At 52.5% G+C, this 25,324-nt stretch overlaps 1 protein-coding gene across 1 annotated transcript; it reads left to right on the top strand.

Moving 5' to 3' along the window:
* Positions 1-286: 286 nt before the first annotated feature.
* On the top strand, positions 287-2,280 carry Adra2b (adrenoceptor alpha 2B). The gene has a single exon (XM_005068583.4). The coding sequence runs from the start codon at positions 652-654 to the stop codon at positions 1,999-2,001; it is 1,350 nt and encodes a 449-aa protein (XP_005068640.1). The 5' UTR covers positions 287-651; the 3' UTR covers positions 2,002-2,280.
* The last annotated feature ends 23,044 nt before the right edge of the window (positions 2,281-25,324 follow it).

Raw genomic sequence — 25,324 nt, forward strand, 5'->3', positions numbered from 1 at the left:
CTTCGGTAAGTATCCTTCCAAGAACGTCGAAGACCCCAGGAACCTGGCTCCCGGGACTTGGTTCGTGCGGCGACGGGGAGGAGAAAGGCGGTGGGGACTGGGTAAGTAAAAGGGTGTGTGTCGCAGGTCCACTTTCTACCAAAGCGCACCTTCTACCCACCCTCGGTCGGCTCTCCAGCCCCGCCTCCTTCCCTCCTCCAGCTCCCGCCCCCAGTCTCCTCCCTCCTCCCGCCGTGCTGGCTGTTCTCCCCACGCCCCTGCGCGGCAGGCTGACTGCAGGCGCCGCACAGGGATAGAGAGCGCCTTTTCCGAGCGCTGGCTGCGCCTCAGTCGGTTCTGTGCATCCTGCAGTTGTGCCGCGCAAAGGCGCGACTTTCCTCCGGTCCCGGGACGGCAGCGGGACAACTTGGAAAACTTCTCTGGGGCGGACTCAGAGACGCCGGGCACCGGTGGAAGAGGATGTAGGTGATCGATGGCTAGTCCCGGTTGTCCCCGGACCTCCTAGGCCGCTTTTGGTGAGGCTATGGGACTCCAGAGCCATCCGCACCACCGGGGGGACGGCCCCCTCCTGTAGCGGAGCCAGAGTGGCGCTGTCTCCCGCGGAACGTGGGTTTGGCCAGCAGCGATCCCTCTGGACGTGTCCGGCCCACCATGGACCACCAAGAGCCCTACTCCGTGCAAGCCACCGCCGCCATCGCGTCGGCCATCACCTTCCTCATCCTTTTCACCATTTTCGGCAACGCACTGGTTATTCTGGCTGTGTTGACTAGCCGCTCACTCCGTGCACCACAAAACCTGTTCCTGGTGTCACTGGCAGCCGCGGACATCCTAGTAGCCACTCTTATCATCCCTTTCTCTCTGGCCAACGAGCTGCTGGGTTACTGGTACTTCTGGCGCACATGGTGCGAGGTCTACCTGGCACTAGATGTGCTCTTCTGTACCTCCTCCATCGTGCACCTGTGTGCTATCAGCCTGGACCGATACTGGGCAGTGAGCCGAGCATTGGAGTACAACTCCAAGCGCACCCCGCGCCGCATCAAATGCATCATCCTCACAGTGTGGCTCATTGCAGCCGTCATTTCTCTGCCGCCCCTCATCTACAAGGGTGATCAGCGCCCGGAGCCCCCCGGGCCCCCCCAGTGTGAGCTCAACCAAGAGGCCTGGTACATCTTGGCTTCCAGCATCGGCTCTTTCTTTGCTCCCTGTCTCATCATGATCCTCGTCTACCTGCGGATCTATGTAATTGCCAAACGCAGCCACTGCCGAGGTCCCAGGGCCAAAAGGGGCTCTGGGGAGGGTGAGTGCAAGCAGCCTCGTCCTGTCGCTGGGGGAGCTCCAACCTCAGCTAAGGTGCCAACCCTGGCCTCCCCTCTGTCTTCTGTGGGAGAGGCCAATGGGCACCCCAAGCCTCCAAGGGAGAAGGAGGAGGGGGAGACCCCTGAAGATCCTGAGTCCAGGGCTTTGCCACCCAACTGGTCTGCCCTTCCAAGATCAGGCCAGGGCCAGAAGAAGTGCATGGGTGGGGCAACTGCAGAGGAGGGAGTTGAAGAGGAGGATGAAGAGGAGGTGGAAGAGTGTGAACCCCAACCCCTGCCAGCATCTCCTGCCTCCGTATGCAGCCCACCCTTGCAGCAGCCTCAGGCTTCCCGGGTGTTGGCCACTCTTCGTGGCCAGGTGCTTCTGGGCAGGACTGTGGGTGCGGCCAGTGGGCGTTGGTGGCGCCGACGGACACAGCTGAGCCGGGAGAAGAGGTTCACCTTCGTGCTAGCAGTGGTCATTGGCGTTTTTGTGGTCTGCTGGTTCCCTTTCTTCTTCAGCTATAGCCTGGGGGCCATCTGCCCACAGCGCTGCAAGGTCCCACATGGCCTCTTCCAGTTCTTCTTCTGGATTGGCTATTGCAACAGCTCTCTGAATCCTGTTATCTACACCATCTTCAACCAGGACTTCCGACGTGCCTTTCGAAGGATCCTTTGCCGGCAGTGGACCAAGACTGCCTGGTGAGCTTGGCTGCTCGCTGCCTGTGCCCGGGGTTGGTGCCAGGACCACCTGATGGTTGTTCCCCACCCCCGTAGTCTCTGTGACCATTTCCCTGGGGCACACTTGCAGACCTCATCCTCAGACCCCCCTAAAGGGAAAGGATAAAAGTGCTGTTCCCAGGGGCCCATCTGAAACCTCCCTTGCTTTCTGTACTGTGGGGTAGCTCTTCTCCACTTTCCTGAGCAAGGGCAGCTTGGATCTTCCAGAATGTAGCCAAGGCCAGACTGAATTGAAGTACCTCCCTCCCTCCCCCTCCCTCCCTCCCCCCCTCCCTCCCTCCCCCTCCCTCCCTCCCTCCCTCCCTCCCTCCCTCCCTCCCTCCCTCCCAGCCATCTGTAATTCAACAGGTCAGGCTTCCCTTTCCTGGAGACCCCTGTGCCTTGGCAGGCCACTCACTCGTGGTGTTTATTTTTCTTGGTGGTTTTTTTGTTTGTTTTTGAGACAGGATCTTGAGTAGCCCAGGTCAGCATCAGGATGATCTTGAAATTCTGATCTTCTTGCACTCACCCCCCCCCCAGTGCTAGGACTACAGGTGTTCACCACCACATCTGGTTTATGAGATGCGGGCATGCTAGGCAAGCATTCAACCGAGTTACATCCCCAGCCTTGATTATTCCCCATGCCTCTCAAAGAGCAGGAAGCCAGCCGTCTACATATTCCAGGAGGATGGACTGCTGAGAAGGAGGACAGCATGAGGATGACTCACCCATGTTGACACCTGTGCTTCCCATTGGCTACTGGGATGGGGGCTTATGGGCTAGTACTGCTTTTTAGCTTTGTGGCTCCTTTAAGGCTAGATTGGTTTTCTCACTCAGCATCCCTCTGGGAGGCAAGTGGGCACATGGATGTCTCAGTGGGGAGGTCTGGAAGCCTGGCCTGGCCTCAATAGGCGCTCCTGATCACTGGCATTCACCCTTGCTAGGAGCAGGGCGACAATTGCCTGCCGCCTACTTGCGGCAGGGAGATGAAAGGCTCAGCATAGAGCTTTGAGCTCCGTGGGGGAAGAGCTAAGAGCCAGCAAATGTGATTATCTGGTGATATAAAAATCCCCTTCCTATGTGTTTACCACCATGAGCCTTCCTGTAGACTTTTGTTCTGTGCTTGGGGTGTGTGAATTCCTACCCCAAACTGGAAGTGGGTTGGGGTGCACCGAGTCACTCTTTCAAATTCCAGAGTTCCTTTGAGAATGCATTCTTGTACCTGAAAAGGTTTTGGTTATTATGCCGGTGACAGCTTCTCCATCTGTTACCTGTAATGCCAACAGAATTTTCAGTGGCTTGGCCCCAACCCCATTAGGGGATAAGTCCTTTGTCATCGAGCAGGCAAATCGTTTCCCTAAGCTAAAAATACTCACATCAAGGAAGCAGTCTGAGATGAGAGCCTCAGGTGGGTGGGGAGCTGGGGCTGAAGCAGGTAGCCAGGGCCCTGTGAACCTGGGGAGAGCCACCTGCTCTAGGGCCCAGACAACTTTATGCGCACCCCACGTGGAGCCTTTTGAGGCATAGCTAATTCTATCCCAGGCCAGAATGATGCCTTGCTGGCTGTTAAGAACCCTCACAGTTGAAATGGATATGCATTGGGCTCTTCTACCTCCTGGTTGTCTCCCCAACTTAGGAATTGTTTCCCAGAGTGACTGGGCATCTGTAAGGGATCAACCTTCATCTTTGGGCAATAGAACTCTTAGCCTCAGGGAGGCATGGCTTGAGCCACACAGGCTGTTAGTTCAGAATGGGTTTATCCAAATTTGGAAGGTGCTCAGGGATTTTTTTCACAATAGTGGGTACCAATGGTGGGTACCAGGTGGGTACCAGGAGAAGATGACTGACTGTCAAGCTTGGTCTTCAGTTGGTTGATTGCAGTTGTGAGGACAGGACATTGGTTTGGGGTATAGCTGAGGGGCTGTTTGTAATCATCTGCAGGCTGATCTTGTTTGTGTATGCTCTGTGGGACCCAGCGCCCCCCCCCATGTTGTGACATACAGGTATTTCTAAGACTCTGAACTATTTTATCAATAAAGGCTATTTTGTAATAAGCAAGCTGAGTTCTGTGTCTAAGGGCTTCTGGGAGAAGTTAGGTAACCCCTGACCCTCCTTGAGTGTCAGCCTGATGAGCCCAGGCTCCCTCTTAGGGCTGGCTCTCCTCTCTGCCTTCTTTGTCCCTACAGTATTCTCATCGCAAGTCACTGAGACCGACCTACCTGCAAGGGTGAGAAGCACAGGCTTCCCTAAGGAGGAGGCATTTGGGCTGGGTTGGGTCTTGGAGCAGGAATGCACCAAGAGACAAAATAGGAAGCTATTTGGGGCAGGGGAAGACCTCATGCAGAGTTGATGGCATCAGAGAGACAGCTTTGAATCCCCCTGCTGCACGGTCATGAGGAGCAAAGGTGCTGTGGCTAGCAGGGGCAGGAGGGGGACAGGCCACCCTAGAATGGCATATACACGGTAGCCGAGTTCGACTAGGGCCCGGTGAGTGCAATGGGAACGGCTTGCTTCAGCTATCACAAACGAATGCTCTGCCCTCCAAGCTGGGGTGACCTGGTTCCCTAAGCAAGAGAAGAGCCAGCAGACTGGAGGCCAGAGGTCACAGGCAAGATGAAGGCTCCTGACAGATCCCAGATTGGTGAGGACAGAAGGAGCAACAGTGCTCTGGGGTACAGGGACTCTCTGCTCCCACATTTCCTCAGGGTCAGCACTTTCGACATCTTCATTACTTTCTTTGGGGCCACGTGTCTGCTCAGGACCATCACCAGAAACGCCGGTGTGCCCCCGGCCATCAGTGAAGATGGGGCGTGATGCTACCCACCCTGCTCCCAGCTCCTCCCCAGCAGGGCAACCAGCACCAAAGACTCCTTTTCCATCTGGTCCCTAGGGAAATAAAACCCGGAAAGGGTGACCACAGGGTCACTCAAGCCCATGCTCTGCTCTCTCTGTTGGACCACACATCTTTCTGTCACTTGAGTGGCTACGAGGGCCTGGGAGTAGATGGCCACTGATATCTGGGAATGAGGCAAGTGGTCACCTCCTGGAGAGGACTAAGCAGTCCTACTGGAAGTTGATTTAAATCCTACTGTCTCATTTAACCCTTATACTCTTGCTATGTGTGGTCATTTTACAAAAGAGGAAAATGACACACAAGGTCACCCGATTGAAAGCTGGAACCACCCAGCTATGACATCCAGGCTGAAAAATGAACTCTCTTATGACAGCCTTTCTTCAGTGGCGTTAGCTGTGTGGAGGCTCTGAGGCTGGGAGCTAGTGCTGGGATTGATTGTTCATGTCTGCCACTGCCACCAAATACCTAAGAGGTATGCTTCAGGCTTTCCACTTCTGACAACTCAGCTGACTGCTCTGTTTTAGTTCTGAGGGCCCAGAGAGGGACCATCACTTGCCTCGGGTGGCATCACATAGACACACATTGTGGTTAGAACTGGATCTAGCATCCAGGTTGCCCAGAAAAACAAAATTCCTTTAAAAATAAGAGTATATGGGTGTCTTGCCTGCATGCTTGTCTGTGCACTGTGTATGGGTCTGGTGCCCATGGAGGTCAGAAGACAGCATTGCCACCCTGGGTCTGGAGTTAGATTTATTTTATTTTTAGCTGCTATATAGGTGCAAGGAATCAAACCTGGGTTCTCTGCAAGAACAGGTGCTTTCAATCACTGGGCCGGATGCAGCTGGCACTGAAGCTGCTTACTGAAGGAATTGCCGTCCATGCAGAGTCAAGGAGAGAAAGGTCCGTGTTCAGGAAAGGTCTGTTGACAACCTGCCATCTTCCAGGTCCTGGGCCAGACACACCTCATTTAGTTCTCAGGACTCACTCAGGCCCACATAGCTGTGGAGGGGGGAGGCAGTTGGGGCCAGTTTCATCCCTGACTGTCCTTCTTTCTTCCCTTTCCTTTATATCCCATTCCTGAGCTCCCCGAGTCCACCTGAGGGTTTCTAGGTTGGTAATGGGGAAGAAACTTGCAAATGAAGTGGAGGCTTGGGTAGTGGCCAGAGTGCCAAGAAGAAGTGATCTGGGGACATGGACCTTCAGAATATCCCCTTATGACAGAGGGGTGGCCCCACCCCAGAAGACAATTAAAGGAGCAGGCTCCCCTTCGGCTGCCCCTGCATTGGGAAAATGTATTTCCAGCCCATGGGGATTCCTGGAGGAGGACTTCAGAGTCAGTCAATGCTCCTGAGGATTCCTATTTAGAGCACCCTGGACCACCTGCTCAAAACAGAAGGTATCAGAAACAAGGGAGATCTTATGGCCCAAGCGCCTCCCCAAGCCCCCATGGCCTCCACTGGGCATGTGTGTGTTCGGAAAGTCACCTGAGGACCAGCCTGTATGTGTGGCAGCTGCTGGCTTGGAGGAGCCTCTGCCCAGCTAGAACTGGTACAAGACAACCTTTGGCTTCCCTAGTGAGGCCAGGAAATCTGGTCACAGGACCTGGTCACTGCCCAGGATTTGTGTCCTGTGTTTACCTTAGTGCTGGGCTTCCTTGAGAAAGGCGTCATCCTTCTCCAAGCCTCCAATCTCTTTGCCTGCCATGGAGAATTTCCCCTATGGTTCCGAAGTTCCCCATTCCATGACTTCCTCTCTGCTCTCCTCCTCCTAGCTCCCTGGAAGTTCCAGTCATGGGGTTTCCTCAAATTAGTCGGTTGTGTTAATCATTTGTTCTCAGGGCTTGGGTTTTGGCAAGATGGGGCTGTTTGCCTCGCTTTTGTACCTCTGAGAAAAACTGAACACAAAGTCTGGAGCCTCAGATCCGTTCGCCGTCCTCTGAAGTACACAGTAGTGACAGAAATGAAGACAGCACTGAGCTGTCGGGGTCCAGGGATTAACACACTTTGCCTGAGATGGTGTTATTATTATCCCTGTGTCATGGGTGAGGGAACTGAGGCAGGAGGAGGACTTGCTGATGTCAGCCAGAGTGGACACGGAAATTCACACAACCTATGACTCCAGCCCCCATGTCCTCAGCAGCCCCCAGGGCCTGTCCCTGTCGGGTCAGACTGGCATCCCCCTTTGTGGTTTGGGGGGTAGACCCTGCCTGTGGCACTCCCGTCCAAGCAGGAGCCCAGGCAGGGGTGCAGACTCCCACCCTCCAGCCTCTGCTCACTGTCAGCAGGGGAGGTGGGGCGCACTAGGCTAAAATTAGCTTCTGGGATTCTTTGTGCTCTGCTTCCGTCCCTCTTCCATCCGTCTGGGGAAGGATGCTGTCAGGAGGCCAGCTCTAGAAGGAGCCGGGTGTCAGCCTGCACCCTCCCCAGCTTCGGGCTCTGATCCTCTCACACCCTGCCCAGGCTTTGGGCCAAAGGCTTCTGCCCTTGGCTTGGCCTTGTGGCCACCTATCGATTAGCAGTGATTTCCAAGGGAGAGACCCATCTCCTTCTTCCCTCCTCCCCCCGAGTCTAGCTTCTCTGTCCCCCTCCCCCCTCCTTTCTCTCCCTTCTTTCCCGATGCTTCTGTCTTTGAGGATTGCACCCTCCACTAAGCCTTCCAGCCTTCTCTGGACCTGCCCACTTCTTGCTTACACAGAGGGATGGTCCTGGCCCTTCAGGGGTCCTGCAGGCTCCCTGGACTTGCGGTAGCTGTGAGGGAACCAGAACAGTTTAGAGACCAAAAGAGTGCTACTCTCCCTGGAAAGTTGGGGCTATTTCTGTCCTTTCTGCCTCCCTCGGGGGCTCTGGGGCTCCAGAGCAGGATGAGTAGGCAGGGGAGGTCTGGGGCCAAGCCCGAGTGTGAGCGGACTCTTTGGCTTCCCTGATAAAAGAACAGACCCCCTTTGGAACTAAGGGGTGGGTTTCTTCAATCTCAAATCTACAAGATTCCAAGGAACGACACTCCACCTCCCCACCCCCACCCCTCCCCCGGCTCCCATGGGGACCTGGAGCCACTTCAAGAGGGAAAAGGGCTGGGCTGTGACTAAGGGGACCCAGGTGTCCTTGTGTCCCTTTCCCAGCCCATCACGGCTGCAGCTGTGAGGGAGGGAGCGTGAGAGGCTGGCTGGGCCTGCAATTTGGATTCCCTGGACAGTTGGGGGGAGGGGAGGCAAGGGTTAAATTCAGCCTCCTCCCAGCATGGGGGGTGGGGGGACAGAGGGTGGCCCAATGTGGTCATGGGGTACAGAATTCACAGGGTCCCTCCTAGAGTGTTCTTTGTCAGGTGTCTCTGACACACCTGTTTCCGCTGGAGCCCCTCTTCCTCCACTGGTAGATGAAGAGAGCAGCGCTGGAAAGGTCCCTTAGCTGTCTTAGAAGCCCTTGTGAAGCCCAGAGGCAGGACTGACTACCAAGTTGCTACCAGGGTGGCTTGGGGTAAATCTCATCACCTGTCTGGGCTTCTTTCTTGACTGACAAAAGGCCAGGGTAGACTATACTTCAGATGACACCCTGGGGCAGCCTCAGGAACCACAGGGAAGGGAGAGAAGAATGGGGGGGCAGGGGCCTGGCCACTTGTCTGGGCTTAACACTCTGTCAAAAGGAAGGCCAAAGGAGAGCTTGTGTGGGGGTGGGGGACAGACAGGAAGATTGTTGAGACCTTGTAGGAGGGAAACTTAAGACGGAAACTGCACTCCCTGGTCATATCTTAGAGTCATCAGATGAACACAGACTAGGTTCACCAAGCCTTGGCAACAGAGGAGCCCATAGAACAAGGCTGCGTGGATAACCTGGTCACAGGGCTCCAGCGCCCTCCCCTCAGCTCCAGGACAGATAGGCACAGGGCACTCATACAGTGAGGAATTAGGGAACCTGGGAATGCTCCAGAAAACTGGAGCCATCTTGGCACTAGTCATCAGTGCTGGGGACTCTGGACTCTGGGGACGTGTCTTGGATATAGAGTTTGTATTTTGTTTTCTGTTTGGTTTGCCTTCCCTACAGTTTCCTCTGGAGATTCTGCTGGGAGATCCATTTGGTTGTGGCCAAGTGAGAGGCATAAGAACTGTCCTCACAGAGTTTGAGAAGGACCAGGGTAAGGCCTGGCCACAGAGCCGAAGAGTGGACCAGCTGGACTGAATGGAGACCACAAGAGAGGGCCCATGGTTGAGGTTATCTGGTGGCAACATGGAAAGAAAGCCAGGCTTTGGTCACAAACTTGGCTCTGCTGCTCACTGTCTGTGCAGCCCCGGGCAAACTACTAAGCCTCTCTGAGTCTCAATTCTCTCATTTAAAATGGGATACTGGATACACTCAGATTGCAGAGGGGAGCTAAGAGATAGCAAAGATCTGTAGGTTATCCTTATAGGCTGTGAGGATCACTGTGTTACTCTGGAATCTCTCTGCAAGGTGAGATGACAAAATCATCAGCAACCTGGTGAAACAAGGGTAGAGTCTTTGTCCTGGGAGAGGACCGCTCCTGAATATGCCATCCACTCCATCTGTTTTCCCCTACCCCTGATTCCATGGCTCCAAAGCCTCTTTATATACAAATCCAGTGTGAAGGATCAGAAGGTTCTCAGGGAAATATCTGATGAGCAGCGTCTCTGCACCCCACCCCATGCCAAGCCCATGACAGACATCAGTAATAGATTCCAGAACACTCTCTGTGAACACAGACAAAGTTGCAGGAAGATCCAGACAGACCTTTTGCAAATGATTGATGGAGCGAAAGATAAACTGGTTTTTGTCCCTGAGTTCTGTGGGGAATCCCAGCCTCATCTCATGGGAATTGGAGAAAGGGTTGTCACCATTGTGGTGTGAACAAGCCATTTGCAACAGTGAAGAGGGTTAGTCCTAGAGCTTTCAGGATCCCTATAAAGGTCTACCAGAGACCCCCAAGATCACGAGAAAGCCAGCAGAGGAAGCAGAGCAGAGGTCTGAGGCAGAAGACCAGGGTGGGGCAGACAGTCTGGGGGAAGGCGAGCATCTCAGGACAAAGCAGGCAGCAGGGTGGGCACTAACGAGGGTGAAGCTGCAACCCTAGACCTGGGTTAGAGACAGGAAGGGAAACCCTTGGAGATCTCGTTCTCTCAGGAAGCTGGGCACAAGGTAAGGATGGCTACAGAGGCACCACACCTCATGTAGAATTAGTCTCTGATAGTCTGACCATGTGATTCTAGGTGAGTGTTGCTCCCTCGGTTTCAGAAGGGGAGTCCCAGTTTCCGATTTCTTCCTCTACCTGGTGCTCCCTAGCCATGGGCCAATACTGAGATTCTCATCCTCAAAATCCAGTGTTCCTATTAATGTGCCCCCAAGATACTTGTACATTTATTTACTCTGTACCCAAGACCCTGTGTGACAGCATGAGGGATGCCCCTTGACACCATCTCTTGGAGTGGAAGTGTGGTGAGATGGAGGAAGCTGTATTTGCGAGAATCTTCCTAGGGATGGGGAGTAGTTGACGCCTCCAGAGGTGGATTTGAGCAAGAGCAGATGTTGTGTTTGCCGAGTGGGTCAAGCAGAGGATGTGCACCCAAGCCCCTGCACAGTGCAGCTTCATGCTGCCACAGGACACTGCAGCATGGGGCTGGAAGAGGCTTGCCAGAGACCTCTGCCCATCCAGTCTTCCCCTGGCCTCTGGTTACAGCTTGGGCAGCTGGCTCAGAAACCATTTGAATAGTCACAAGTTGTTACTGGGGTTTCTTGTCCCACCAGGCCCCGCTGCCCTTCAGCCCTAAATAAACACATAGATGCTTTATTAATTATAAAATGTTGGCTGATAGCTAGGGCTTCTTATTGGCTAGCTCTATCTTAATATTTAACCCACAACTACTAATCTATGTATTTCTATATGGCCTTATCTTACCAGAGAATGCCTGGCACATCCTATCCTCCCAGTCTCTACATGGTGTCTCCTCATGGTGTCCCTCCACCTACCTTTCCCAGAATTCTCCTGTGTCCTAGCCCCACCTATCTTCCTGCCTCTATTGGCCAAGCAGTGTTTTATTCATCAACCAATAACAGAAACATATATACAGAAGGAATCCCCATCAAGTTATATCCACATAGACACCTGGATCCCTTTGTGTCTGAGGGCCTTGCACCTCCCTGTACCCCACCGGTAAGCAGCATGGGGGTGTCACCAATGTCAAGCCTCTGGAGTTCTGAAGGATCAGTTCTGAAGGAAGGCAGGGCCCAGTGAGCCATGTGAGCTTAGGGTGTGGGGGGGTGGCTGGAAGATGGCATAGGAGGCAGGAGTGTGTGGTGATGGGGGCATTCCATCCAGGCTCTGTTCACACCCTGAGTTCCCTCCTAGGAGCAGGAGACAGGGCAAGGTGAAGTCCAATGGCAGCTGACTAATATCACGTTGGGATGTCAGGGGCTCTTGTATCCAGGAAGTGGGGAAAAATGTATTGGGAGGGGGCTATTGAATGGTGCTGTGGAGACACACAGGAAAAGGAGACGGGGGAGGAGAGTCTGCTAAGCTGCCAGCAAGCTTGTTTGTTTATCTTCTTCTCTGACCTGATATCTCTCAGGCTGTTCTATGGTCTAGTGCAAGTCATTGGATCTTGTGGGACCTTTGGTGTTCTCAGTCTTCCTACAGACACAGTCCCTGGGGCCCTTCTGAGGCATATCCTTAGATAGCAGGAGGGGAATTCTTCATGGGAGGTGAGAGGGCTCTGGTTCCAAAGACCTTACCTTTGGCCCTTTGGCGCCTTCTGGAGATACCAAGAGTAGAGGGGTTGGTGTTCAGGGGCTTGGCTCAGGCTACAAGTACCAAGGTTTGGCTCTATGTGGGCTGGATCCCGGAGGAGGGGTCAGACAGTTGGTCAGCAGCAGTTGGCACAGACCTGTGGATCCTGGCAGACTGCCATCAAAGTGCCCAGGATGCTTGCCTCTCTAGTGCCCTTGAAACTGTAAGAAGGGGCCAGGTATACAAGATGCTTAGTGGGCACCCAGGGTACAAGCGCACCAGAGTCTTGTCCTGACCCTACCCAGAAGACCTAGGAAGATTCCAGCTGCCTTCACTGCTCCCTCAGTACCGCAGCTCTCCCAAGCCTAACCTGAGGCTCCCTGCAACTAGGGAGCCCCCTTTCCCTGTGTCTCCCCTTTCTGACCTCCTCTTTCAGCCCTTAGAGAGTCTCTGCAGAGTGGAGACGCCCTGGAGGAAGGTCACAGTTTATCCGCAGTGAGGGAAGGTTGTCTCATCCACAGGCTGGTCCCCATTGTCTCGGGTCCTGTGACCACAGCTGGTTCAGAGATGTGAGATCAGCATGGCCCCTCCATGTCACCTACAGCTGCAGGGAGCATGAGGGGTCCAGGACTGAGGGGGGCAAACTGAGAGGCCTGTTGCCAGCTCCCTGCCTTCTCTTTTTCCTCTTCATGTTTAATGACATCTATTGACGAACTCTCTAAAAACCTCATATTTCCTCAATCCTGCCTTCCAAAATACAGTTTTTATCTTAATAATCACACTCTGTTTTTCTGTCTGTCTCTCTGTGTCTCTGCCTCTCTGTGTCTCTGTCCCTCTGTGTCTGTCTCTCCCTAGAGTGTCTGGAAGCCCCTATCCAGGCTCTTTCCACTTCCCACTGGGCCCCACCCCACCCTTGGCAGCTTTCCCAGGTTCTGAGGATAATTTTAGGGAGTCACAGGGGTCTGGGCCCCATCCTTAAGAAAACTCCCTAGGGACAGGACTCCGGGTGTGAAGAGCTTCCCCTGGCCGTCACCCTGACGCCAGTCAGGCAGAGCTCTGGGCTCCAGGCACGGGGTTCAGGCCTGTGGCCTGCAGAGCCTCATCCTTCCAGAGACTGGGATCTACTCACAGACATGGCCTCCTGCCGAGGCCGTGTCTGCTTCCTGCTGCTTTTGCCCTGCCCTGCTGGCCTCAGCACTCCTTGGAGTTGGACATCTCACCACCCTTTGACCTGTCCCCCCCTTGCCATGCCAGTGTCCTGGAGGCTTTTTGTGTGGGAGACCAATAACCCACAGGACATCTGTAGATTCCACAGCCTAGGTCTGGAGCTACCCAGGCTAGAAGGGGGCTTGGAACCTTAAACCTTGACCGCCAAGGTCTCAAACCCACAAAAGCAAAAGACCACAGTGGGCAGAGCTTTGGGCCTGAAGGTACTATGTATACCTGCTCAGGATTCAGTGAGTTGCAATAGAAGTAAGGGTTTCAAGGGACAGAATGGTACAATGGCTGTGGATTGCCAGTGCGTGAAACAGCCTCAGCCTTTTTTTTTTAACCTTAAGTGTGATCTCTGACTCTTAGCTGCAGGTGCTTGAGGGTGAAGCTGAAGGCCAGCCTGGCTCTAGTCTTGTCCAGGAGCAACCTTAGGCCTGGAAACCACTGGTTGGGGCTGAGCAGAACATCAGAGCTGTGTTCATTTCTTAGCTGGCTTGCTTTGTGACCCCAGAGGAGTTACTTAACCTCTCTGATTCTTGTAATAGTATTTGAGAAATAAGGTGGCTGCTGTGCCTTTACCCTGAGGGCCACAGCAAGGGATATATTGAAGTGCCTGGCTCAGAGATGTCTGCATGCCGTGTCTGGCTCAGTTGCCAGCCACAGGCAGGGTGTGGAGAGACAACAATGGGGTGAAATCTCGGGTGGGGATGTCCTGACTAGGTGGAGGCTGGCTCTAACATGGGACAGGGTGGTAAGAAGGCTGCCTCCAAGCTCCCATCCCTGTGTCTTGCCACCTCTTCCCTGTGTTATTCACCAGTCATTACCCTACATGTGACAACTGTTGTCATGACGACACATTACCCATCCTCAGATAAAAGCCCTGCTTGCAGGGAAGTCAGGCTGCCTCTGGCTCCCCAGGCTCCATCACTGTCCCCAAACCTCTCAGGGTTCCCTAGCAGACCTGACTTTCTATTTGGGTTTTTCAAAGAGGTCATTCTCGTCTCCCTAATTTCTCAGTGGTGCTTGGTCTATCTTTTCTCACTGTGCCCTGGACCCTCCCTTGCCCTGCCGTCCTCTGCTCTCCTTCCTTCTCTTCTTTCCCCTCTCTCTGATTCTGAGCCTCTCTCCCTCTCTCTCTCTCTCCCTCTCTCTCTCTCTCTCTCTCCCTCTGTCTGTCTGTCTCTCTCTGTCTCTCTGTCTCTCTCTGTCTCTATCTCTGTCTCTCTTTCTTCTGTTTCCCACTTGTGGGATAGGAGAGTAACATGAAGATGGGTGGTGGGGATGGCAGGACCTCCAACCGTTATGGGTTTTATGCACATGTATGCGTCTGTACACGTGTATGTACATGCATTTACAGGAAGGCAGAAAGGCCTGAAGAAATGTGGCCCACAGAACTGCTCCTCTAGGCCCATGAAGCCTCAGCTCTGAAGATCCCGGCAGGCCTTGCACACTTCCCCTGAGTGCTGACTATGCTCCCTAAGGGCACCAACTGAGGCACCAAGGCTCCAGGAGGTAAGTGGCGTCATTCCATTTTTGCAGGCTAGGAAATTAGGGATCAGAAAGGTCAAGCAACTCATTCAAAGTCACACAGCTGGCCAATGGAGGAGGCAGGATTTGAAATTCCATCCCATCGCCAATGTCCATAGCCATGGTGCAGTCATCATAACAACACTGTTTACTGAGTGCTCACCCAGCACTGGACGCTGCAAGTGTAAGTCACAGTAACTTACACAGCGGGGCCCTGAACACCCGTCTCTTCCACCAGTGAGGGAATGGGGTCACAGGAAGGTTAAGTCACTTCCTCAAGATCACACCGGAGTCAGGGCTGTGTTAGGACTTGAACTCAGCCCCTTTGCCTCTTAACCTTCCGTGCTGCGTCTGAGAGACCTTTTGTAAAGTCCCTATGTTTGTAGTTCAGGCCAGTTTGGGGAACTAGAGGAGGAGGCCATGTGTCATCTTTCTCCCATTCCAGGTCCCTAGGAAAGGCCCACAGACCCCACGGCAGCACTGTCCCCAGGCTGCCCCAGGAACCCAGGGCTCCTGACACAGCACCCAGGAAGGGCAGGAAGGAGGGTGGAGTGTGGCTGGGAAGCCTGGTAGAGCCTGCCTTGTTGCTGAGAGTGTCCCTAGCTCTTCTTGCCTGTTGCACAGTCCCTAGGGAACAGCCTGGGCCTCGGAACACATTGTCCCCGAGCACTGCTGTCGGGATGATGAAGAGGCCGGTTATTTTTAACAGCCAACACTCATGGACAGAAGCCTCTTCCAAGCCAGGGACACCAGGGAGGGTAGGGACCACAAACGCCAGGTCTTTCTACTCTTTGCCCTCCCTCCTCTTTTCCCTGCCACTGAGAGCCCAGCAAATTTAGATTGATGGGATCCTGGGGATCTCGGGTTGGATGGGACTGGTACTTGGCTGTCAACCCTTCTTAGGGCCTGGAGTGATGGTGGCCCCAGAAACGAGTCCTACCCCTCTAGAGTCTGCAGGTATGACAACTGATCAGGGCCAATGGAATGGCCAAGCTGGAGGGTCAGCGGTAGATACCTGGCCTGCTCTGCCTAGCCATGGCCACTTGTCTTTCTAGGTCTTTCTGCCCACCCTGAGGAAAGCAGCTGATTCTCCTGACCTCCTAGGCCTTTCTAGAAACTCCTGTATTTGGGGGGATGGGGAGGGCACACACCAGAACCTCAGGTTTTCCCACACCCCGGACCTTCCGCTATTGGTTCTAATACCCCAAGTACATGTGACCAGGCAAGCTGTGCTGTGCTGAATACCCAGCTTGCTTCCTTCCTGGTCCTCTAAGAAGACTGGCCTTACCCACCCATGTGGTCACAGGGGGACCCTCTTCTGCCTTCCTGGGTCCCACTAGGACTTCGAAGAGATACAGCACCCTTGTATTGCTGAACAGTCTAGCTAGGCTCCAAACATCTGTCACAGATGCTCACCGCTATGCCTGGTGTTTTTACACAGGTGCTGGGGATCTAAACCTAGGTCCTCAAGCTTTCATGTTAGGCACCTTTCCTACTGAGCCATGCCCTGCCTCTATCCGAAAATAATTAAATATCCAACAGTATTAACATTACCAATGATTCACAATCATTATCTGTCCATCTTCAGAACCTTTTTCCATTCAAAAAAACTGAAACTTGTCTGGCGTTGTTGGCGCACACCTTTAATCCCAGCACTCGGGAGGCAGAGGCAGGTGGATCTCTGTGAGTTCGAGGCCAGCCTGGTCTACAGAGCAAGTTCCAGGACAGCCTCCAAAACAATACAGAGAAACCCTGTCTCGAAAAACCGAAAAAACAAAACAAACAAAGAAGCAAACAAAAACCTGAAACTTAAGCCATTAAACACTGGCTCCGTCCAGCCTCCATCTTTTCCACTAGGAACTCTGTGTAAGTAGAGCCATACAGCATCTGTTTTCTTGTAACCCACTTATTTTATGGGGCGGTGTCCTCAAGGTTCATCCCTGCTGTGGTCTGTGCTGTCTTTTTAATGGCTGGATAATGTTCTCTCATATGTTGTGTTTCCCTGCTTGTTCACCCACCGACTTAGAATTCATTCTACCGTCTGACTTGAGACAGGCTGCTGTGAAGGTGGCGAGGCAAGACAGGAAGACAGGAGGAATGATGGGGTTATGGGAAAGAGCCCCAGGTCTTAGATCTAACTGAAACCTCTCTCCAGCTGAGGCACAGTTCATGGCATCGGCTGGCATCGGGGCTGCATTTCCTTTATGTGGAGGAGTTTCAGTAAGAACCCTGAAAGCAGCAGTGAATCACATGCGTGGACCAAGTGCACATGGCCTTCATCCGTTCCTAGGTGGAAACTTGTCGTTTTCCAGGACTCTCACAGATAGAGCATTACCAGGAAGCCATGCCCTAACTCCTCACCCCCACACACAGACACAACCCTGGTGGCTCCTGCTTGTACATTACCAGATTGTAATTGCGTCTGAGGCACCTTCAGAGTCACTCTGTAGTCTCAGTTATCAAAAGGAAAGGACAGCTGTAGAGATGGCACATGATGCTTTTGCTGAAGACCCAAGTTCAGTTCCCAGCACCCAAATGATGTCTCCCAACACCTGCAGCTCTAACTCCAGGGGATCTGGCGTCCTCTTCTTCTTCTTTCTTCTTCTTCTTCTTCTTCTTCTTCTTCTTCTTCTTCTTCTTCTTCTTCTTCTTCTTCTTCTTCTTCTTCTTCTTCTTCTTCTTCTTCTTCTTCTTCTTCCTCTTCCTCTTCCTCTTCCTCTTCCTCTTCCTCTTCTTCTTCTTCTTCTTCTTCCTCTTCCTCTTCCTCCTCCTCCTCCTCCTCCTCCTCCTCCTCCTCCTCCTCTTCTTCTTCTTTTTGGTTTTTCAAGACAGGGTTTCTCTGTATTGCTTTGGAGGTTGTCTTGGAACTTGCTCTGTAGACCAGGCTGGCCTCGAACTCACAGAGATCCACCTGCCTCTGCCTCCCGAGTGCTGGGATTAAAGGCGTGCGCCACCAATGCCCACCTTTTTTTTCTGGCGCCCTGTTCTGGCCTCCATGGGCACCTGATTCTCGTGCACATACCCCAACACACATACATAATTTAAAAATATGCTTTTAAAGGAGGGAAAGAAGAAAACAAACTTCTTAGCAACTCTTTAGGGTAAAACTTGAAAGCCACCCAAGTGGTATATGTGGCAACTGCTAAGACACTTGGCTGTAACTCTTTGAGGCCACGCCCACGCCTGGCTGTGTCTTGCTCTTCACCCGAGAGCCCTGCTTTCTGTTTCCAGTGACCTTCAGGTCTGCTTGGTCCTGGCTCATCTGGAAAGCTTTTCCACTGTGTGGCTCAGGGTCCCGTTTTGCCTGGAGGAGGTCACTGGCTGCTGCTGGTGGCAGTGCAGGCCCCGAGGCTCAGGCTGCCGGGCTTGGCAGCAAGAGCCATTCCTGCCCAGCCACCTCACTGGCCTGCCTTTTGGTTTTACCTGTAAATACCAAACAGTGGAATTACTGATTCATATTGTACTTCACTTTTTCTATTTTAATTTTTATTTATTTAGAAAGGACCTCATATAGTCTAGGCTGGCCTTGAACTCACTATGTAGCTGAGGATAGGCTTGAATTTTGGATCCTTCTGCCTCTGTGCTCCAATATTATGGTTACAAGTGTGCACTACCACTCTTTGCCTTATTTTTAATTTCAGAATAACCACTAGTACCATTTACCACACTAACAGTACCTTTTATTCATTAATTTTTTACTTACTTAGTTTTAAAAGATTTTATTTTGTTTTTAATTATATGTATGTCTCAGTCAGTGTTCTATTGCTATGAAGAGACACTGTGACCATGGCAACTCTTATAACAGAAAGCATTTAACTGGGGCTCACTTACAGTTTCAGAGGGTTAGTCCATTATTGTCCTGGCAGGAAGCATGGTGGCGTGCAGACAGGCGTGGTCTAGGGAGGTGACGGAGAGATTTACATCTAGATCCACAGAAGGCAGGGGGAAGAGAGAGAGAGAGAGAGAGAGAGAGAGAGAGAGAGAGAGAGAGAGAGAGAGAGAGAGAGGGAGGGAGGGAGGGAGGGAGGGAGGGAGGGAGGGAGGGAGGGAGAGAGAGAGAGAGAGAGAGAGAGAGAGAGAGAGAGAGAGAGAGAGAGAGAGAGAGAAGGGGAGAGAGAGACTAGGCCTGAGTTGAGTTCTTGAGACCTCAAAGCCTACCACCAGTGACTCACTTTCTCTTAAGCCTTTCAAATAGTGCTATCCCTAAACATTTAAACATATGAATCCCCAGCCCTCGGGAGGCAGAGGCAGGCGGATCTCTGTGAGTTCGAGGCCAGCCTGGTCTACAGAGCCAGTTCCAGGACAGCCTCCAAAACAATACAGAGGAAACGCTGTGTTGAAAACCCTAAATAAAATAAGATAACAAACCTATGGGGGCCATTCTTATTCAAACAAGCGCAATGAGTAAGTGCGTGTCTATGTGTGGTCGCTCGCGCGTGAGTGAAGGTGCCTGTGGAGAAGTGTCAGACCCTCTGGAGTTTGAGTCTTAGGTAGTTGTGAGCCCTCAAACATGGATGCTGGGAAGGCAAACTCGGGTATTTTGTAAGAGCAGGGCATGCTCTAACCACTGAGCTGTCTCTCCAGCCCTTGGTCGTGTTTCTGAGAGAGGGTGTTACCACGGAGCCCGGGCTGGCTTCTGGTCTGCCCTGTGGCAGTCCTCCTGCACTAGTGCCAGGATTACAGATGTGGGCCACAAGGCTGGGCAGGTGTGCTAGCATCACAACCTCTCCAGAAGGGAGCAGGTGTTGCAGGCTATTTGCTGTTTAGTTGTAAAACCAAGAGCCATCCAGGGGACTTTAATTTGCACTTTACCTGTGCTAGGACCTGGCCAAGTCTTTAACCCATTAAAAAAATTGTGTTTTCACATTATTGATTGTGGTAGTTTTCTATCCTGACTGTGAGCTGTTTGTAAGGAAATGTGTTTTCTATTGGTGTAAATGGACATAGCATGAAGTTAACCACTTAGAATATATAAACTGCATGGGGCAGGGGGTGACTCGGTAGAAAAAGCTCTTGCTATGTAAGCAAGAGGACATGAATCGGGATCCCAAGCACCCACAAAAAGCCTGGTGTGGCTGTGAGTGCGTCTGTAGCATAGCACTGCTAGGGTAGAAACCAGTGGATTCTGGGAGCTCACTGGATGGACAGCCTGCCTAGTGGAAACCATGAACTTCAGGTTCAGTAAGAGACCTTGTCTCAAAAATAAAGTGGAGACCAGTAGAGGAACATACCCAGTGCTGACCTTGGACTTTTACAAGTGCCTACACAGGTGTGCACATATGCAAATATCACACATACACACACACACACACCACACACACACAGACGCATACACACACATACACCATATATAGACACACACACACCACATACACAATACACTAAGCACACCACAAATACCCCCTACCCCCACTCCCCACTCCCCCACAAATACCACACACATACATACACACACAGATATCCCCCCACAGACACACACAGATAGACACACACACCACACACACAGATACACACATACACACACATACCCCCCCACATACCCCCCACACACATATACAGACACACCACACCCACATGCCCACACAGATACACACACACAGATACACACATTCGCACACAGATACACACATTCGCACACATACCCCCCACATACCCCATACATACACACACATATACAGACACAGCACACCCACATGCCCACACAGACACATACCACACACACACACACACACACACACCATACCCACATACCCCCCACATACCCCATACACACAGATACACACACACACACACACACACACACACACACACACACACACACACCACACTGTACATATAGTGGAAGGTGTTGTCACAGAGCTGGACAGCATCCACTACAACTTCAATATTTTTTGTTGTGGGGAGTATGGGGGATTGAATAACGGGCCCTGTGCATGCTAAGTACATGTTCTACAGGGCCCTGTGCATACTAAGTACATGTTCTACCACTGAAATCCTTGTTCAGCCTTCCCATTTGTGTTCTCAATGTATGAGATTTCCAGTCACTTAGACAGCAATCCAAAAGCAACACACGAACTCCTGGGCCTGGAGTTTCCAGCTTTTGAGCAGGGGTCTGGTCAAGGAAGCTGCCAACATCCTAGTCTCTCAATGTCTCTGGTAGAGTCCCCACTAGTTCTCAGCCTACAGGACCCTTCCCCGAGGAGGCTGCTGGGGGATGGCTGCTGGGCAATGGCTTCTCTGCAGGGCACATTTCCTGGGCTAATTGCTCCTGCAAGGCTTCAGCGATGTCCTTCATGCCTGCCACAAGAAAATGTTATTATTATTGCTGTGGCTTTCAAACACTGGCGATTGAATTACAGTGGTCCACCTGCCCTTTGGCCTGGTAGCTCCCTTAGCTGTCCCCTGAGTGGGCTGAGGTCCTTTCTAGTGCCCCTACAGAGAGGTGAGGGTGAAGCTCTTGGAGTGGCCTGGATGGCCGAGGACACCTCTGGAGCAGACTGGAGGGACTCAGTGTGGAGTCACAGGGACAGCCTGGATGTCTTCCTCCTACCTTCCCATAACCCTCCTCTTCTGCAGCCTTATCTCCTTGTAGCGCAGCCTTGCCTGGGGCACTTCCCTGATTACAAACTGTTGGTGGCTCCTTGATGCCCACATGACAAAGCCCAGGCACTAGCCTAGCAATCTCTGTCCAGTCCTCCTGTGTGGACAGGCAGCAGCTCCAGGCTGGGGTCCTGGCATTGCTGAAGTCCTTTCCTGAGTTGCCTTCATCTAGGGATGAGTCAGCCAGCAAAGAAGGGCTGGCAAGATGCATGACACTTCATCTGACAGATGAAAGTCTCCCACACATGCCCCCCCCCAGTTTCCCTTATTCTGGGTCCTTAAAGGCCACAGGCTAAAAATGACAGCACCAGAGGAGAAATGGATCCTGGATTCCTGGTAAGTGTTTGGGCACAGCCTGGACTGCGGGAGAATATGGAGTCACTTGTGTCTGGTTGCAGAGGTTTGGGGATTCTGTTACAGTAATTAGGATACCCCAACTTTTAGAAATCTTAGGTACCCCAAAGTGACTAGGGTAATGAGTCTCTGTTTTCTCAAAGTCAAGTAACATGGTAGCTCTTGTAGAATTACAGAAAACGAGGAACAAGGAGGGCCACCAGGCACCTGGCACTCAGCTGTTCTGCAGCAGTTTGCTCTGGGCCAAACATGCCCAGGGCCCCCTGGAAGCAAAGCAGCTGTGATGACCTGGACAGGGCCTTTGGGAGATAGGACCTCTTAGCATTTCCTCATGGAAGGTCCTGAGACTCCAGTTGCCATTGGATGAGGTAAAAATAATGGACTGGGATGGGGCTTCTCGTGATGTAGCTGTGACTCACCCACAATCCTTGTACGAAACCCCAGGAACCATCAGTTCACCAAGCTGGACTCGGACAGAATTCTTTCTTTGGGCCATCTGTGCCATTTCTAGGTCAAGTGAACAGATAGATGTGTTTCTAAGTCTATCCAGGAAAAGTCACAGGACACCAGCCCTCTTCCCTTGAAGCTATTTGATGTTAGCTCTCGATTTTGTGACATCCATCCTTCCACTTCCCCCTTCCCTTCCCTTCCCTCCCCTTCCCTCCCCACCCCTCCTCTCCCCTTCCCTTGTTTTCCCTTCTCATCCCCTCTGCTCCTATTCTCTGTTACTTCTGTTTTGAGACAGGTTTTGCTATGTAGATTTGAACTTGCCATGCACCTGTCCTGGTCTTCTGAGTGCTGGGGATTGCCAGCATATGCCTGGGATCTGCCTGGGATTTTTCCTCTGCCCTTTCCATCTAGGGACCATTCTAAGTTCATTTGATGCTGAGGACTTTGCTGCATCTCTAGCTCTTGGAAACCTACACCTAGGATCTGTGGCCCAAGACTACATTCTGCAAGGACTTACATTGCTGTGTCTTTCTCAGTATTCTGTCTGTCTGTCCTTCTATACCAGATACCAGCAGTCAACACACAGCCTCATTCGAAACAAGACCTACAAATAGTTCTTTCATCTGTAGATGAGACACGTGTTTGTTTCAGGCTGGGCCTAGCAGCGTGGGATGGATCAAGGCTCTGAGGTAGGGAAGACCCTGAAATTCATAGGGGACCCTGCTCCACTTCAGAAAACTCACTTTTATCACTCTGTGACACTCCTCTGCACTCTCTCTCTCTCTCTACCTTAGCCACCCCCTGGAGTCATTCCCAGCTGCTGTCTCAGGTCTTCTCTGGTCTTAGGCCCCTACTCCAGAACCCACCACCTGCCTGCCATATGCAGCTGAGGACAGCTGGGTGTAATGACAGGAAGCCACTAGACTGCTTGTGCCAAAACCTGGATGTAAGCCAGCCCTCCCATGGTCCCTTCTTTCTCCACCCTCCTTCCCTCTGCCATGGTCTTCTCCAGAGAGTCTTGTGCATGGGTGGAGTGTGGGCTTTCCCCTTTTTGGCCTCTGTGAAGGATGGATATGGATGAGTGACCAGAAGGTTCATAGTTGGAAACACCCCTACCAACACCCAGGAGGCCTAGGTGGACTGATGGGGGAAGGTAGGAGCTCAGCCTAAGTGATGAAGGGACACATTGCCTGGGATTTCTGATCAGGGGAAGTTTGGGATTTGCTGAAGCAGAGGAGGACAATTGAGCCAAGCTAGGCCAGGTCTGGCACAGCCAGAGAAAAGTATCCTGCTGGCCCCTTGAGGCCACTGCTGTAGCTCCCAGAAAAGTCTGAAGAGTCCAACTAGACCATAAGGTGATCCCTCCCCCATTTCAGCAGCCTTCACATTTTCTGCCTCCCAGGAGGGCCGGAGGGCAGGATAGAATGGGGGTCTCTGTGTGGGTCAGTGGGTCACAGAGGGAGCCTCAGCTTCTCCAGGATTCACCGAAGCAGGCCAACCCATCTGGAACTGGCTGAGGGTCCACTGCAGTGTGGATGCGCAGGGATACATACCCCCAGCTCACTGTGGTTCCTGGAAGCTACCCCAGAGGAGCTCTGCCTTCTGGGGACCTCCACCTTAAAGGCAGCCTGGAGAATAACCTCAGCCTTGTGGCTTCCTGTCCCCAATTACTCCTGTCCAAGGGGACAGCTATAGCTTGCAGGTAACCTGTGCCCGCAGATCACACATTGAGGCACCTTTCCAAGCTGTGTGTACATGCAGACACTTTATGCTGCCGTGATGGTGACACACAGATGGCCTTCTTAGCGATAGACTTGCAGTTAGTCCCTCTGGCTCCAAACACCCCAGCTCCCCACTAGCCATGTGTTTATGATCACAGCCCCCACCCTGCTCAGCTCCAGTTGCTACCTTCTGGCCACCAGAGCAGCAGTGTCCCCTGCATTGCTGGTGTCTGTAGGTCCTGGGGAGCTGGCCCAGCATTCAGACAGCTCTCAGGTTGCTCAAAACTCAGCTGGCTTCTGTTTCCCACCATAACAGAAAAGGCTGCTCTGAACTTCTGTTGACCTTTGTCAAAACTCTATTGCCAAAATTATTTACATTACAATTCATAAAAGTAGCAAGATTACAGTTATGAAATAGCAATGAAATAATTTTATGGATGGAGTCACTACAACATTAAGGGTCGCAGCATTAGGAAGGCTAAGAATCACTGGTCTAGCTCCTCTAACCATCATTCACAGAACCCCAATAGTAATCTATTGGGGGGCATAATTTCACTCATACACACCGCGGCCACCGACCAAGCTGATGAAGAGATACTACGGTTCCCTTGTAGCCACAGGGAGAAACACCGGATTTGACTGTTTCAGGTCCCTTGAGTAAGGAGGCTGGAGAAAAGCGTGAGCTGGCTGGAGCTGCAGAGGCAGTACCAATGGTGTTGCCATCCTCGGAGCTGAGTGACAGCCTCTGTCATGTTAAAGATATCTGATTGCGGCCCACCAGCCCAGTGCTGGGTGTTTCCTTCGAGAAACATCCCTATAGAGGCCTCTCAGGAGAACCTTCTGATGCCATTTCTTGCAGTGTTACTGGGGGTAGAAAAGAGCTGGATCTCAATGCGGGAGGTCTGGCTGGGGGCGTGGGTAGGTATGAGCTGTACAGCTGGCAGAAGCCACAAACACAGTGACAGATGGTCAGCTGGGGACCTTAAAACTACAGTGCTGATGGACAGGGTCCTCCAATACATCCACTTGAGGAAACATGAGTACACCTGATATATATCTAAGGATGCATGTCTATCTGAGAGGTGAGGGGCAGAGGAACGTCTAAATCCCACTGGTGGCACACTGTAAGGTCTGCAGGGTGGGTGGGTAGCAAACAGAGAGGCATATGCCTTCCTCTAGCACAAGGAAGGCCACAGACACGTCCAGGAGCCCAAGGCCTGCAGGAGCAGTGAGGTGGCCAGTGACTCAGCAGTCAGGGTTCCAGTGGTGCAGAGCATGTGTAGGCTCTAACTGCGCACTCCTGAGGCAGGGCCAGGCCTAGGAGGGCTTGGAAGATTTAGCATTCTGTGTGACTGTCTGCTGAGGTCTGACTCCAGGCTGGGCTAGCCAGAGCTCTTGAGTCAGCTCTGAAGTTCGGTCCCCAGTGAAGGGTAGGGGCCTTGGCCCCTGGAAGCAGGTCAAGGCTTGTGGATGCTCAGAATTGTGTAGATGTGAGTGGCTTCTTGGTCCGTGGCCTCTGGCTGGCCAGCTCTGGCGCCAGTGTTGACGTCTCCTCCTCCCTACATAGTCCTCTTGGAGGCCAATGGCTGACTGGACTCTGCAGAAGGCTGAACTGGGGCAGGGAGGGATGGGGATCGCTATGAGTGCCTTGGCAGCTCCGAATGCTCTGTCTCCTAATTAGAGTGACGTTGTGTAGTGCTGGCCGTGTTGACCCAGGGTTGGCTGGCCTCCGCAGGACTTCTAAACCAACTGTGGCAGCTCCAGAGCTACATGAGGGACTCTGGGAAGCCCCTTCCACATGGCGTGACCTTAGGCAAGCTGCTGTCTTTCTCTTTACCAAAGCAGTGAGGTGGGGGTGGGTC

Source organism: Mesocricetus auratus, unplaced genomic scaffold (genome assembly GCF_017639785.1).
Source record: "Mesocricetus auratus isolate SY011 unplaced genomic scaffold, BCM_Maur_2.0 Super-Scaffold_100004, whole genome shotgun sequence".
NCBI lineage: Eukaryota > Metazoa > Chordata > Mammalia > Rodentia > Cricetidae > Mesocricetus > Mesocricetus auratus.

What these genes read in the sequence shown, in the direction of transcription:
- Adra2b (XM_005068583.4), top strand. Translation starts at nt 652, where the DNA reads ATGGACCACCAAGAGCCCTACTCCGTGCAAGCCACCGCCGCCATCGCG.